The 16,869-nt window shown below is 36.9% G+C and overlaps 1 protein-coding gene across 1 annotated transcript in view; it reads left to right on the top strand.

The window, feature by feature from the left end:
• Positions 1–16,869, top strand: part of col22a1 (collagen, type XXII, alpha 1) — an 88,244-nt gene that overhangs the window by 3,650 nt on the left and 67,725 nt on the right. The window contains exons 3-4 of the mRNA XM_059349179.1: positions 5,007–5,087; positions 15,955–16,066. Coding sequence (XP_059205162.1) covers positions 5,007–5,087; positions 15,955–16,066 — 193 coding nt within the window. The remainder of the gene's footprint in view (positions 1–5,006; positions 5,088–15,954; positions 16,067–16,869) is intronic.

The raw sequence follows: 16,869 nt of genomic DNA, 5'->3' as shown, positions 1-16,869 counted from the left end.
TAGCTCGATTAAGCTTTCTTGTACTGCATGAGAAAAGGTTTTTGCCCCAATCTACATGGGGTTAGTATAAAGTGGCCATGTCTGTAGGGCAGACTTGCGAGTACCCATAGAACCATAGGGGGACCGAAATTTTGCCGAACTTCAGAGAACTATTGAGCCCCTTCCCAACAAGATATCATGATATGGCTGGTGCTAATTGATTCCTCAGGTTTTCTAGTTAGCAGATACAATATATTCACTAAAGCCTTGAGCTGACCTTGCTACATTCTCTGAAAGATACTCTAGTTAGCCCCTTAGAACACTAGAACATCATTTAGAACATCATTGCCTCCAACGGGACTATGAACAGTTTGAGAAGAGCCTGACTAAAGCATACAATCACACACTGCAAAAAAAAAAAAAGAAAATCTTAATTATCTTGTTTTGAGTATAATTTACCTACTGACCATAGCTTCATGTGCTTATTTTCAGAACATGTGTCTTTTTGTAACAAAAATGAGAGAATAACCTCTTCACAAGGATTTCAGTCTTGTGTTAAGACTTGTTTTTAGAATTGACATTGAGAACTTTTTCATGCTTTTTAATTTATTCAACTGTTGAATATGGTGAGTTTTTACCTAAAATATTGGTTCCAGTTGAGAGTTTTAGTTGCATGTAGTTTAAATGCTATTTCAAAAGCATTTTCTACCACCAGTATCTACCCACAGATACTGAAATGAGAAAAAAACGTTCTAGTTTCAAGTCTTGCTGGCTTATTTTAATGTTACTACAGTTGGGCTTTTCAAGCCACAATTGCTCAAAATAAGTATTTTTGGACTTATTTTAAGACATCATTGTTTTTCCAGTGCAGAGACATTTGAGATATGTGCATACATCCTTGTTTCAAGCACGTATTTGCTTAATTCTAGTTATTCATTTCTCGTTTTTTGTCAGTTAGTTTTTGCATTGCACACTTGACCTTACATGACCACAGTGACAAAGCAACTCAAGTATCATAGCTTTTGTCTAACATCTGCTGTGTGTTTCAAAAATTCGGCAGCCATAATGATGACAGATAACATGAGTAATAGTAAAAATTAAAAATGTATCAGACACTGGCTTCTGCTAAAGAAATTAGTTGTTAGGTGAAATGCTCAAGCCTGTGCTGATACTATGAACCTGTCTGAGACATTCATCTCCAACGGCAGCTTTGACATTGCTTCCATTTTAACTTACAGCTGGATCCCTAAATTATAGCTCTAGGGCCACGAGTGCAGGGAGTAGCTCAGCTATCTAGCATGCTATAATGCTATAAGTCTCAGGGCGGTGTGACAACAGCGTCTTTAAAAAGAGTGACGCACATCTATTCATTCACAGAATGATGGTAATTTTTGGGAGACTCGCTGACTTTAAAAACAATAAGTATCTTTTCTGGGATCTTCAACTATCACTTTAAAAAACTTTAAGACAGAAGAAATAAACTCCTTTAATTTCACTGCTAAACAAACTAAAGACAGACACACAGGGAAAAAAGTATACGGCTGGAATTAAAAATAAATCATGTGAAATGGAGATAAAAACCACTTGCAGAATTACTAACAAGTATGCAAGTGCTGACAGTTAAATTAGCTGCTTGGATTTTCCTATTAGGCATGGTCTGGAGCAGAAAAACAATCCATGTCAACAGAGCTGTCCTCATAATGAACGCCGCAAAGGTTAAAAGCCACTCAGAGAGGATGATTTTTATAGCTGTGATTTAAGAAAATAACAGGGTTTGATAGTAGATGTTTGACAGATACGTGATCTATTAGGGAAGTTGGAGTGTCACGCTGTGATATTTTTGGCCACAGATAATATTTAGGGCTGACAGTCAGGACACAGACAAATTGTTGGGCTGATATAAGGTTTAATGAGAAGTTCCTCTGAACAGATTGATTACAAACTGATGACAGGCTCCTGATTTGCTGTCTTACCTAATCAACAATGTGAAAATGTATCTCCCCATGAGGGATGGCTGAGAAGGTTCTATTCAAATTCATCTTGTCAGATGTAAAATTAATGCAGAGGAACAGATCAAAGTTATTTTCAAACACTGATGACATTTGTCTTGATAGATCGGAGATTTCATTTGTGCAAAATCCGCTAATGAGTTTGTGTGGATGGAACATTGTGTGTCACTGTGTTGCAGCCATCAAAGCCTTACCTCATCCAGCTGTAAAGGGCTGGGCCACCCAAATGACTATAAACATCTCTTCTCACTTGCCTCTTGTGGTTAGGGTTAGACATGCATATACTTTTGGTTTTATTTACCCAGGTTTTTTGGTTGTTGTTTTTTTTAACTCAATGCAATGGAGGTTATAGAAATTTAGCTTATTCTGCTGCGTATTGAAAATTACATTTGGACATGTCAAAGAGTTACTAGCAGCTCTGTAAGGCACAGCAATGCATTGACTTAATTGTTTTTTCAGCATGCTAATCTGCACATGACATGGATGTATAAAGATAATTAGATAAAGTATTGATAACAGGGCCCTGTTCATTCCTATGAAAGTTGATCAGTGGTGCATGACAATGAAAGAGTTTCGCTTTCATATATGATTTACCGCGATCTTATTCAGCTTTTCCGCACTGTGGGGCCCATAGAGCAAGCACACTAGAGACTTCACACTGCAAAAAAAGGAGTGTCTGAAAACAAGATAAAAACACTAAATCTGAGGGAAATTATATTGCTGCATGGACAGATAACTTGACTTGACAAGATTTCTTAAATTAAGATTGTTAAATCTAGAAATAAGCATGTTGTACGCTTAAAATAAAATCGCAAGCAGCGATGAACTGGCCCGAGCCAAAGTGTTTTTGGAGTTAATTTCTTATTTTAATTAGTTTAGTTTAATTTCTAGATTAAACAACCTTAATTTAATAAATCTTGTCAAGTGAAGTTATCAGCAGCAAGATCATTTCCCTCAGATTTTGTGTTTTTATCTTGTCTTTTGACACACCTTTTTTTGCAGTGCAGCATTGAGGGGCCCTGTTCATTCCTATGAAAGTTGATCAGTGGTGCATGACAATGAAAAAGTTCCACTTTCATATATAATTTACCTAGATCTTGTTTGGCTTTTCCGCGCTGTGGGGCCCATAGAGCAAGCGCACTAGAGACTTCAGCCAGGCAAACTTCCAATTAGCGCTCCGCTGACTTGAATGTGGATAAAATTATTTCAGTCTAGATCAAATTCTGTCAGTGAAACATGTCATTTTACGAGGATTTGAGTTGGTATGTAGAACTCAAAGTCGAGTTGAGTCCGAAAGGAATAGCATATAGTGGAGTGGCATTGCTTAATATATCATACAAACTGTTCATTTTGTGATAAAAGCACCAAATTTAGCAGATGAGTTAATAAATATATTGGGAACATAACTGGATATTGGGCGATCACAAACTCAGACCCTGGTTGCCGTGGCAGACAAATTTTAAATAGGCTCACTTTGCACCGTATTACGTCAGCTTCCCGATATGATATCCTGGCATGCTTTTTACTAATGGATTCCTTAGATCTGTTTTCAGAAGATAGTTAGAAGAGAGATATGATGTGAAAATTAAGCCCGCTACAGCCCCATGAGCCCGTCTGCTGGCCGATGAGTCCAATGTGGACAGAACATCAGAACGCCAAGGGGTTCTATTTATTACTATAACATGCAGAGGCAATCTCACCATTTTGTTGCATTTTCTTTAATTTGTTATTGTTTTACATTGTCAAAAAACATACTTTCACTTGAACATTTGTGTAATTAAAAAAAATTGTGGTGTTGTAAACATGTAAACAGCAGCTTGGTAGTGGCCCAGGTTCTATCTACTAACAGCTGGCCGCCATTTTGGAAAATTGCCGGCCATGGTCATCAGAATTCGAATATGCCATGGCCAAATATCCAGTCTTTTTCCAAATATATTAAGCTACATATGTACCAAATTTGGTGCTTTCATCACAAAATGAACAATAGGTTAGCTATGCCGCGCCACTAAAAGCAATGTATTGCACAAAGTGAAATTTTGACACAACAATGGTGCTACATGAAAAGCTATAGTTACTAGTTATCCAATGGAGGATAAGTATTAGCTTGACATAGCCAGACGCAAATGCATCTAATGGTCACACAGTCAAAATTAAAATTGTCAAATATTCTCCTCCCATTCACTTCTACTCTCTTTGACCAGAGAAAATCACCTCGGTCACTTGCCTGTTTTGGCTCATTGTCCCCGCGCTTAGTCTGAAACTTTGTAGCAAATTTCATGGCAATCTATCCAATAGTTCTTGAGATATTTCAGTCTGAACCAACATGGAGAACCCAGCAGTTGACATTGCCATCCCTTTAACCAGGCTGTGAATAGGTCTTAAGATTTTAAAAGCAACCTGAACTCACCACCTCCAAGTAACAAAATATGTTTGTTGTTTTTTGGTAATTTAGGTGAAGTGAGCCTTTAAAAATGTCAATCTCAACTCTAATGTTTACATTCAATAAACTAAACAGGATCACTACCTGCATTCTTTAACTGTGAAACTGACATCTTGACACAAATAGAAAATCCTCCTCCTGCCAATAAAAACTTAACCTGATGGTGTTGCCTTTCTCACTGTCATCACTGGGACTGAAATATGTGTGTGTGGGAATATAAAACTGCTCCTGCTTGGGGGTAGAGCCAACACACTCCACTCCCCAGACCTCAGACAGGAGAGGTGGATGGCAATTTGTCTGTGCCGGCGCTCTTCAGATCACATATCAGTCCGAAAGCTGTGTTTCAATGAGATCACCACTTCCTAAAGCAATCCAACAATTCACACCTTTTCCATCTGACCCCTCATAAAGTTTCAGAATGACTTCTTGTCACAGTACAATAACACATGATTGGGTTTCCAACAGGAAGGTTAACAATAAAAGTGTTTGAACAGTCCTTTGCCTACCCCGTGCTCCCACAAGATCATCATATCTTGATTTATAGTGTGTCGAACTGAACTATTGTTCTCTCTCCTCAGATGTCTTGTGTCCGAACATGAGGATTCAACCTGACCGGTTTAAGCCCAACAGCACCAGTTATGGTCTTGAAGAGGTTCCAGGTATGTGCAAACCGTTGCTTTTCTAACGGCGACACTCAACATTGGCATACGTGTCAACCACAAAGTCAGCTCTTTGTTTTTCAAAGCATTTCCTACAATCCCACATTCAGCTTTTTCACATGCAGAGAAACTTTTATATGCAAAGATTTAGACTGTTTTCACTCTCCTTTCCTTTCCTCTGTTTCTCTCAGATTGGAAACAAAATTGGTTTTATTCATGACCTAGAAAGTGTTACTTTTCTACCACAATTTTGTGTCTTGTTTTTCGCTGCCATTATAAAAACTCAATATACCTGCAACAGCAAAATGCTGCCAGACTTGAATTCACCCATATTTTCCCACAGTAACTATTTTGCAAACCAAACTGTATTTTAAACTAGCAGCCATTCACATCCATTCAAATCCATATTATATGAAAATCAATTAGTAGACCTTTCAAACCTGCTTCTGCTGTGTAATCAATCATGCTAAGAGGTTCTCAAAGTTCAGCACAACACAGAAATATTTTGTTGGTAAAATCCAAAAGATTGGACGTGAAGAGAACAAGCTAGCTTACCACTAAACCTGGTTCCAGGTTTAATGGTAAGCTAAGCTGACAGGCTATTGGTGATAGCTTCATATTTATTGATACACTGTGTAAAAGAAGTACACATTGTAAAAGCCGGCAAAGCAGTGTTGCCAACTTAGCGACTTTGTTGCTAAATTTAGCGATATTTTAGAACCCCTTAGCGACTAATTTTCAAGAAAGCAACTGGAGACAAATCCAGCGACTCCTTCTTACTCTCCTTACAAGCCGATATCGAGCCGTAGGGCGGCTTGTTAAGAAGAGCTGCTGTTAGCGGCAGTTAGCAACAGTTAGCTCTGTAGCAGTACAGTGTGTATGTGCTGCTGCTGCAGGAGGTGTTCACTTAGCGATCTCTGTTTGTGTACAACAAGCACCGGACACTCTGTGCACAGTTAGCGATGCTGTTAATTCACAATCACTATGTTTATGATCAGCGGAGGTGCTGTGCATAATTAGCCATGCTGCTTTCAGCTGCTGATGTTGTGCGAAGTTAGCGACGGCGTAAAAAAAAAATACATTACCTCCGGAGCCCTCTGGGGGTGTCATTTTTATCATAGACTTTTATGTAATTTGACTTCTTTTTGCAGCCAGTGGTATCGCCCCTGCTGGTCATGAGAAAGAATGCAGGTAGAAAGCACTTCACATTGGCTTAACTTTTCAGACCCCAAGGCTGTTGTTGTTGTCTGATGTTCAATCAGACATGATCTCGTCCTCTAAATGTGACTTCCCAAGATGTGAAATTTGCAAACATTTCTTTAAATGCAGCTGTGATTTTCAAGTTCAGCAGTTGAACTAATAGTGTGGTGCATTACTAGTCCTCCATCCTTAGATGTTTTTATCTCATATATCGCAAGCTGCTGTGTTAAAGGTTTCTCAGAACTCTTGAATAGCGTTTTACCAGAAAGGTCGGATGTTGTTATAACAGTGTCTTTTGGGGGATCTGAGTTCCTGTCTGCGTCTCCCACCCACATCCATCACATTGAGAGAAAAAACAGATGCACTGGCTTCACTGTTTGGACTCCTGCAATGTTGAACTTCATGGAAAAGAGAGATGTCAGACCAGTGAAAGCTGTGCTTTAGGGAAGTTGGACTCTAAACAAATTTGGCTGGAACAGTGATACCTGATAATCTGTGTAAACTGGGTTTTTCATTGCAATTGACTTGAGTCTTCCTACACTAGTCGTCTTCGTTTCTTCCCACACTAGTAGTCTTCGTTTCTTGAGAAAGTCAGTATACTGACTAGGCTATGAAAGGTCTCGATAAAACATTTCAGCCTTTATTTCAACATTCCAGACCAATGGGATGAAATTCAAGCATTACTCAACATTGGAAGTGGGCATTTCAATAAGAAATACATTTGAAATATAATCAATCAAATATAATCACTAATCATCTGGACTGTGGGGGCTTTGTCCTATCCTAGCATTCAGAGACTACACACTAAACAAGTCACCTGTCTGTCACAGGGCTGAAAACGAAAAAAAAAAAAAAGAACAATCACTCCTATGGCCAATTTATTGCTTCTTATTCATTTGACCTGCTTAGAACCGAGGGAGGAAACAAGAGCACTTGGAGGAAATCCATGCAGACAAAATATTAAAACTTCACACAGACTGCACATTCAGTCAGTCTGTCATGTATTATTGGATGTTTTAAAGTAAGTATAATTGTGGTTGAGTGGTAGTAAATATTATGGAGCATATAATGGATATACTCTACTAAGTAAAAAATAATAATAGAATCATAGTCAAAATTACATATAAGTAGACTTCTTGAGTAAATGTACTTCGGGCACATTTCCATTGAAACCATTCTTTTTGGTTTTCCATGAGCAAAATTTTTTGATCCCCGCTACCTGGTACTTCATATGGTACCAAGGTTATAATAGTTTTGGATTTTTCATTAGTTTTAGTTTTAATTTCGTTGTGATTTTTTGTTTTCAAATTCAGTTAGTTTTAGAGTGAGTTTGCTAGTTTCAATTCGTTTTTTTTTTTTTTTTCAAAATACTTGGTTTTAGTTTAGTTTGTATTAGTTTTATTGTTAGTATTAGTTTTTTTGTAATGGGGTATTTGTTGGGTGCCAGATTCAAAAAAGTCACAATGTATTTTGCCTTTATTTCCTTGGTCTGATCCATCTCAGCCCCAATAAGTTTATTAAGTCATAAAACCAGATAAATGAAATAGATTTCACATCAACCAAAAAGGTTTACGTATGGAAAAAGTTGACAAAGACGAAAACAAAGGACATTTTCACTATAATTTTAGTTAGTTAGTTTTGTAACCACAAAATACAGTTTCAGTTAGTTTTATTATTATTTCAGTTAACAAAAATGTTTTTTCAATTCTAGTTTTCGTTATGTTTTTAGTTTTCGTTAACTATAATATCCTTGTATGGTACCACCTCTGTCAAGGTTGCAAGGGAGCTAAGCCAATACTAGAGGGTGGAGTTTACACACAAAAGCCATTTAAATAGCCAATTTATAGTAACTGCAATTTCTTTTCAATTCATGGACCCAGACAGAAAAATAGCAACCCAAAAATAAGAAAATAATGAAAATAAGATAATAAGATAACCCCATAATTACAGCCATGCCCTGGTTAATTGATTAAGTGCAGAAGCCCTTTACACTCATTCCCTGGCTGCAATGATGGTGCACACAAGCTGAGAGCAGATATAGCTCAACCTGAATCATTGACCAATCAGAGCAGGGCTTAAGAGACAGGTGCTCAAACACTATTATGTGTTATTATTATTATATGCTTTTGAACAGTTAAGCATGTAATCATGTTCTGGTAGAAACCAAATACAAGTATGAACCTGGAAATCAGCATGATATATTCCCGTTTAATAACAGGCATTCAGGCTGACTTGGCAGCACAGAGGAGAGTATTAGCATGTGCTTCTGATCAGAGCTGACAGGATCATTTGCACGTCAAGACATATTATCAGATAATCACCATTGCCCAAGTGCTAATTATGCTAATTATGGCTTTTCCTCAATACCGCACAGGAATTAGAATAAACTTCAGATAAATCACTGAAACCACTGATGTTTTCTGAAGCAGATGTACCACTTTGTCCCAAATCCTTTTGGGCTGTGTTTTGTTTGTCTTTCCAATCCAAGTCTTGTTTCACTGGAAAATAACATGACACAATCCTTTCTTGTAACCAATACACTATACATATACTGTGTGTACTCAACACTGATTTATATTTCTTTTACATTTAGCTACCAGGTCCACAAATGATATGTTGCAAAGGAAATGTTGCTCTAATCTATAATCATTTTAAAGCCTTAGTTACTGTCATGGCATAACTCACGGATTTCTATATTGCAATGCTTACCACACAGCAAGTTCTCCTAACCATATGACCATATGTCACTTGTTTTTACCTTCAAATTAGCGCCCCTGCTATATAACACATCCACACATGTGAATATAGCGTTTGGTGTTTGAAACAAAGGTATATCATTCACGTTTGATATGGTCACAATTGTTTAGGCAACGAAAATACGTCAACTTAAGGGGGGAAAAAATACATGGTTAAGTGTTATAAAAGATAATTCATAAAGTAAAATACAAGGACGTAGCATGACGTAGATATACACAGACTATGCATGGAAATTATGACACATACCTTAAAATATTACATTTTGACATTACATTACATTTTGGTTTCACATGGGACTCAAACACTGTTTCCAGGTGTAAAATCCTAGGTTGGTTGGTGCCTTCCAAAGTCCCTCCCACCTAAGTTAATTAAAAAAATTAAATGAGAAAGTTTTGGTATCTTGATTTAAGACATCACTTATATTTGTTATGCTGTTTTAAGAACTTACGTATTATTTTAACTACTTTTATGCTCATTATCAATCCCAGATTAAGGTCATTTCTTAAATTTAATTTATTGAAGAGACTTAAATTCTAATTTTGAGTAATTCAAGTCTCATTTTAGTCTTTCAGAGCTAAGAAATTTGGGCTTATTTTAAGAATTGACTAGTCAAGAAAAAAAAGCTTACCCCATTGGCAGATTTTTTGCTTAATGCAAGATAATTTGATTGAATATAAGTATATTTTACTTCTTGCATGGCTGTTTTTACAGTGTAGCCGATGGGGACCTATTTGGCTTTTGTCCCCCAATGCATTTATTGTTCCTACTCCCAAATACAACCCACAGGAGCATTTCCAAAATGAACATCCCCTACTGGAGACCAACGCTTCCTCAAACCTTACCTAACAAAACAGTCAATGTTTTAAACACTTTTTTAAGATGAAGGCAAAAAAAGTACGTGGTTTGGCACTATAAAAGATAATTAAAAAGTAAAATGGAAGCAAGTAGGTACATTGTTTTCCTGCAATAACACTTTTGGTTTCACCAGGGATATGAACACTGGTCTTCAGGGTCCCAGTCCTGTGTTTATTTGACCCATCACCTACTATAAGTGGCGTTTGTCGCTCCTTATAGTCTGTATGCTTGTTTTCGCCTTTACTTCCCTCTTCGTAACATCACATCCTACATAATTACTACAGCCACTAGAGGGCACCACTGAATACACACATGAGGCGTTATAAGCGGCTGTACAAATGACACAAGGGGCCTTTTTTTTTTCCAGGACAATCTCTTCCTGCAGTATTGTCAAAGGACCACCAGAAGCACATAAAGAGGCCAAATAAGGTCCCCAGCAAAATTGTACTTTCCTTTCCTTTTTTCCCAGATTATTGGTTTTCTGAACCTACAGTATAGCACAGACAGTTGTGTCATAATCAGATCTGAGAACCCAAACCTGCATGGGGCCCCAAACCACTGTTATCAAACTGCGGTCTGAGGTCTGAAGCTCCCTGACATGACAAAGATGTCCGGGGTTTTCCCAAAATGCGATCAGTCTGTAACTGTGGCCTGACTTTAAGACATACATTGTCAAACCTATTTGAGTAAAGTGCTTTTTTCAGGTTGTGGGATTTTCTCTACATACAGAGAAGAAGTAGACAAACAGTATTTATCGTCACTACAGCAGCAGCTCCCGTAGGCTCCCACTTATAATTACCCAACAAATGTTCTCTAGCGCTGGTGCAGGGAGAGTGTAATTCTCCGTGAGAAATGTCAAGACTATTTGCCACTGATCATGATTTGACAGCCAAGAGACCTGTGGTTGGAGTCAGACTTGTATTTATCATGGGCTGTCTAGTCTGACCCCTCAGGGTACTGAGCTCACACAGGAGGCTGCAGAGTCTTTGCGGCTCTGTGCTCACTATCTACTGCACAACTGTTGCCATCTGCTCTGATCAAAAGAATGCTGTGTGTATGCCTTTTCCCAGTCAGTGAACTCATCTGGCTTTTCCCGCAGATCACCCCATTGGTCGTTTTTGGTTGTCCAAAATAACTTTTTCAGGGTTGATTATACGCTATCCACTGCCAGTCCAAATTACAGCTCTGTGCTGAGATGGTCCCCAAACAGCCACAGAAGCGGCGTGGTGAGCGAATGTGCACGATGCAAGCGTGGTGACAAAGAGAATGAAGGCCAGCAAATCTCACAGCTGCAAGGCTTCCTCGAGCAAAGCAAAATGATGAGCAGCAGAACATCACCAATGCACTAGTCGCTTTCCCTTTCACTTGCTAAATTATTATCATTGTGGAATTGCCACACTTCTGCTCTCATTCAAATATAATCCATTTAAACCAGATTTCACACTGCAAAAAAAGGTGTGTCTAAAATCACGATAAAAACACTAAATCTGAGGGAAATGATCTTGCTGCATGGACAGATAATTTCACTTGACAAGATTTCTTAAATTAAGATTGTTAAATCTAGAAATAAGCATGTTGTACACTTTAAATAAGGAATTAACTCTTAAAACAAGATAAATTAAAGTTCAAGCAGCGATGAACTGGCCCGAGCAGAGTGCACTGCAAATTATTTGTTTCTTACCAGGATAAGAAAAACTTTAGATTTAGAAGTGTTTGATAATTTATCTTGTTTTAAGAGTTATTTTCTTATTTTAAGAGTTCAACATGCTTATTTTTAGATTTTATCATCTTAATTTAAGAAATCTTGTAAAGTGAAATTATCTGTCCATGCAGCAAGATCATTTCCCTCAGATTTAGTGATTTTATCTTGTTTTTAGACACACCTTTTTTGCAGTGCAGGCACCTATTTCCAATTAACTGCATGCCTTCTGCTTTAGATGTTGTGTTTTTGCAAGTATGACTGTGGATTGGATTTGGATTTAACCCTCTGGGCCCACTCTAATTTACCTCCCTTCAGGCTGAAAATGTCCACTTAAAAAAAAAACCCTATGAAAAAAATGCTATAAAAACTTTACAGATTAATATTTTTTTCTACTTTTTCTGCATAAACCTCTTACACAACTTCTGCCCTGCTCAAAACTACCAAACATTCAAAGACTTTGAGGATTTTAACCCTTTAAATCCCAGTTTGATTGCACGCTGTCACTGTTTTTCAAAGAAAAAACACAGAAAAATTGAGTTATTTTCCATATAATAAATAATTTTCAGCTGCGGCATTAGTTTTTATCACAGCCTTATATATGTCAAAGATTATCCTCAAAATATTTGAATGTTTGGCAGTTTTGAGCAGGGCAGAAGTTGTTAAAGAGGTTAATGCAGAAAAAAGTAGAAAAAAATATTATTATTTTGGAGGTGGACGTTTTCAGCCCGAAGGGTCTGAAAGGGTATAGTAAATGTGTACAAAGATAAATTTAAATTTGAATTCTTCTTCCAAAAATCATGTCATTTGCAGTATCACTGCCAAAATTATTGCCAAAACAAAAGTGAAAAATGACTGAAATGACCGAAAATGTCCACAGTAGGCCCAGAGGGTTAAACATGTTGAAACTAAAAAAAAACAGATTTTTTTTCAAAAATGCTCTTGATTGAGACTATAATCTCTATGGCTTTTGTTCTGCCAACATGCAAACATGTGGCAATGCTATAAAAACTACTGAATTCTGCCAATAACATATAAAAAGAACATGAAATAAAAGTAAAAGTAACTGCACTTTTATTCAAGGCGAGGCTGTACAGGCAAAAGTTTTTTCCAGCACTGGTCCAAAATACATATTCAGCAATTTTCATTCTTTCAAAAGTTCCATTTTCAGTGACCTATAAGGCTGTTTAGTGTGTATCAAAGGCCAAAACACACAGACGAAGTTATGTTTTTAAAAAAGTCAGAAGAAAATCTCCTCTTCAGCAGCAATTACAAACACCAAAGTTTCATTCCAATCTATATTCTGAAGGTTTCTGCAGAGAGATTGGGTCATTTATCATTCCTAGCCTCATTTAGAGTATTTTTATCCCAAAAAAATGATTGATTTTGTTTTTGTTTTTGACAGTATTTTCTGATTTATGCGTGATGAAGAAAATCATTTAGAACTTGGCCTTATCTAAAGTTCAGATTTCTGTTCTGGCAAAATGCAAATTAACACATTTAATAAGATAATGCATCATTTGCATATTTAAACATAACATTTCAGAAAACTTGTAATACAAAAAAGAATTGTCTGGGGAACAGGACAGGGGAAGTTTATTGGCAAAAGTTAAATGTTTAACCCTATTCAGCATTAATCTTTAGGTAACACTTTAGGTTAGGGAACATGTACAACATTAATTAGTCGCTTATTAGCATGCAAATAAGTAACATATTGGCTCTTAATTAGTCATTATTAAGTACTTATTAAGTTTCTACATAGCGGTGAATGAAACCATGGAAACAGCAAATATCCACCTTTTCCAGACCTTCAATGTGACTGGTGGCTCCTTTTAGATGATTGGATCAGGATTGGTAGATTGTAATTGTAATGTAATGTTCTTTTACAAAGTGGGTCACTTTGCGCCAATGTTAGTCTACCAGTGAGCCACTTTGTAGAGTAATGATTGACATTACAATCTACCAATCCTCATCCAATCATCCAAAAGGAGCCACCAGTCATGTCAAAGGTCTGGAGAAGGTGGCTATTTGCCTTTTCCATGGTTTCGTTCACCACTATGTAGAGACTTATAAAGTCAATACAAAGTAAAGCATATTAAGATCATAACTCATATACAACAACTTCCTTACTTACCACTAATAAGCAATAATTATGAGGTTATTGAGGGAAAACTCTTAGTTAATGTCTTACTGGTTGTATAATAAGGGAACCTGGTCTCACAGGAATCCGTGAAATAGCCACGGATTTGCTTAACTTAAAATCCGTGGAATAGCCACAGAATCACTCAAATTTCCATGAAACTGACACTGATTTCGCTACAAGTTAATATTTTTTCCTATTGGTTTTTTCCAAGTCACGTGACTTTAAAGGTCAAACATCTGCATAAAAATGGATTTTGATCACATTTCTAGCGAGAAGTATATGTTTTATTTTCTAAATATTCAATCAGTGAATGTACATAATCACTTTGTATGTTGGAATAGCCACGGGTTATGACTGTCATTAACTTGCATTGTAGCCAAATCCGTGTCAGTTTCACGGAAATTTGAGTGATTCCGTGGCTATTCCACGGATTTTGAGTTAAGCAAATCCGTGGCTATTTCATAGATTCCTGTGAGACCATGTTGAATAAGGTCATGCAGAATAAGGCATTAATAACTACTTAATAATGACTAATTAAGAGCCAATATTAATTTGCATACTGATCAACTAATTAACCCTCTGGAGTCCATCTATTTATTGAAAATACACATGTTTTATTTACAGTAATAACTTTATTTATATATGATATGTAAACAAGCTGAGAAAGCCAATCATGATTGAAAGTTCAATCATAGGAGCTTTGACAGTGTGCCATTTATGTTTCTAGACCATTTTTAAAATGTGAATTTTCTTTCTACAATTAAAACTATTACTATTTTTAATTTACATGCAAAGAGACTCTTTTGTAGTTTTATTATGTATTCTTTTTTTCTGCTGTTTTTGTGTGTATAAATGTTTTTAAAAAAGGTACATTTCCATTGAAACCTTTGTCTTTTGTTTGTATTTTGGGTTCCTGGCAGCTTTATACTTGTAATTTAAAAAAATAAAAATAAAAATCAGACTGATAGCCAAGTTTGTGTGGAGAAAAAGGAGCCATGCGTGTAATGTAAGGACATACTGAAAGATGCTAAACAGAGACATAAATGAAAGCATAGGAAGTTGACAAATTTGAACCAAAATCTCCTGGACTTCAGAGGGTTAATGTTGAATATGTGTTCCATAATATTAAGTGTTACCAATCTTTATTCTAATCTTTATTCTTATTCTACCAGACAAACAAACAGGTTGTTATGTATTTAATCCAAAGCAGAAACAGCACCATCTAATGATCAGTAGAGGTAACTGTTGCAAAGATGCAAATGGTGTTAAGGTGAATGGAGGTCTATGAGAAATGTATTCAGTTGTCCCTAACAGTGCATGTGAGACACTTTAGTGACAGACGAAATAGCTGGCAGATGACTGATCCCCAGTTATTCAGTCTGTTATGGTGCCTCTTGTTTTTAATGTTATTTTTTACTCTGCTGCTAATGGCACGAGGGCAGCCTGTGTGTCTTACCACCTGTTTCCAGGCTATTTCTAATGACCTCCACTAAGCCTTCACCAGACTCTCACATTACCACCCTAATGTTCCGCTTTTCCTCTTTGAAAGATTAGTGCGCTGGTGTTAATATCCCCACCGGAAACCTCACATCTCATAGATTTTGCTGCATTACTAATGCCATGCAGGAATATGTTGACGCCATCCTCGTCCAGTTGGCTCACTAATGGCCCAGTCTGCTTTCAGAAGAGCTCAATGCACACAACATAACCAGCAGCTTTCAGTGAGATCTGCTGGACAAACTGGCAGCATTAGTGCTCTCATCCTGCTGGCATCGCCATAGCTACGGCGCTTGTTTGTTGTACAAGGGAGTGTCCTTTTCTAAACCACCTAAATATGACCTGTGGTTACACCACTTCAAACCACGAGCTGCAGCGCAACGTACACACACGTGCACACACTCAAAGACTCACACGCGGCCCTTAGCGGCAATGGCAACTAGTTTTTTCCTCTCGCAGTAAATCAAACAGATGTTGAGTGGCCAACAAATGGCTCTATTTTCCAGTTATTCAGTGATTTTAATCTTTCTCAAAAAAGCCACAAACACAGTGGCTGCAGGGTGTGGTGGGACTGACCCAATTAAAGCTCACTATGCTCGAAGAAATCTGACAAAGCCATAACTCAACCTCAAGACTTAAGAGCCCTGTGTGCTTATTTATGTGTGTGAGAGACTGTGTCTTGAGTCCAACTAGGCTATTTTACTGTGTTGCTGCAGGGTTCGACCTGATGGAGTACTTCAATGTGAGAGATATTCTGGGAAGCAGAGTCGATGAAGGCCAAAGTCCTTACGTCCGCCTTGGTACCATGCCCATTGTACAGCAAACAGAGTAAGTGACCTCCCTGTTATACTGCAAACAATAAGCTGCACGTTTTTTTTTACAAATATTTCTAAAAAAGGGGCTATAGCCAGCGAAAACTGTTAGGATCCCCAGTGCAGAAATTAGCAACTAAGCCTCTAATTTGAATGCCTGAGATAAATTATACCGAAGGCATTGCATTCTATTTTTATTACACTGTAAAAAATGTAGATTTTATGGCGAAAAACTGCTAAACCAGGACAGTAAAAGACCATAAAATGATAAATGGGTTAATTCAGTTTCAGTAACAATGAAACACCATAAATGTATATATTAGCCAAAACAATATTTTTTACATTTTTATTTTTTTTAGAAATACATTTCTCCACTGTAAAATACACTGGCACCATGTTTGTAGCAAAATTATACTGTAATATATATACAAGACATCATTTTTTGCATTTATTTTTTGGAAAAATACTTTGGAAAATCTTTAATTCATGCAGCATTTATAAAGTATTTTCTTGTCAATTATATGGCAGAACAGCGTTTCTTTTGATGGAAAAACTTTTTTTTTTCATGGTAAAATATGGAATAAAATGGAAATCGTAAATGGGAAATCAACAGTGTTAATATAATTTTACCGTAATATTAGAAAAAGTTGCACAGTATTTGTCACAGAAAAGTTCTGTCAACCACAGCTGCCGTTTTTTTACCGTAAAAACAACAGTTTTTTTTTTACAGTGTAAGCCCCTTATTTCAATTCCTAAGTTAAAATATACAGAATTGCATTCTATTTTTTATTACCTTTACCTGAAAATAATGACATAAAA

Source organism: Centropristis striata, chromosome 14 (genome assembly GCF_030273125.1).
Source record: "Centropristis striata isolate RG_2023a ecotype Rhode Island chromosome 14, C.striata_1.0, whole genome shotgun sequence".
NCBI lineage: Eukaryota > Metazoa > Chordata > Actinopteri > Perciformes > Serranidae > Centropristis > Centropristis striata.
Note: the sequence above shows the minus strand (reverse complement) of the source record. Positions and strands in the feature narration are given on the sequence as shown.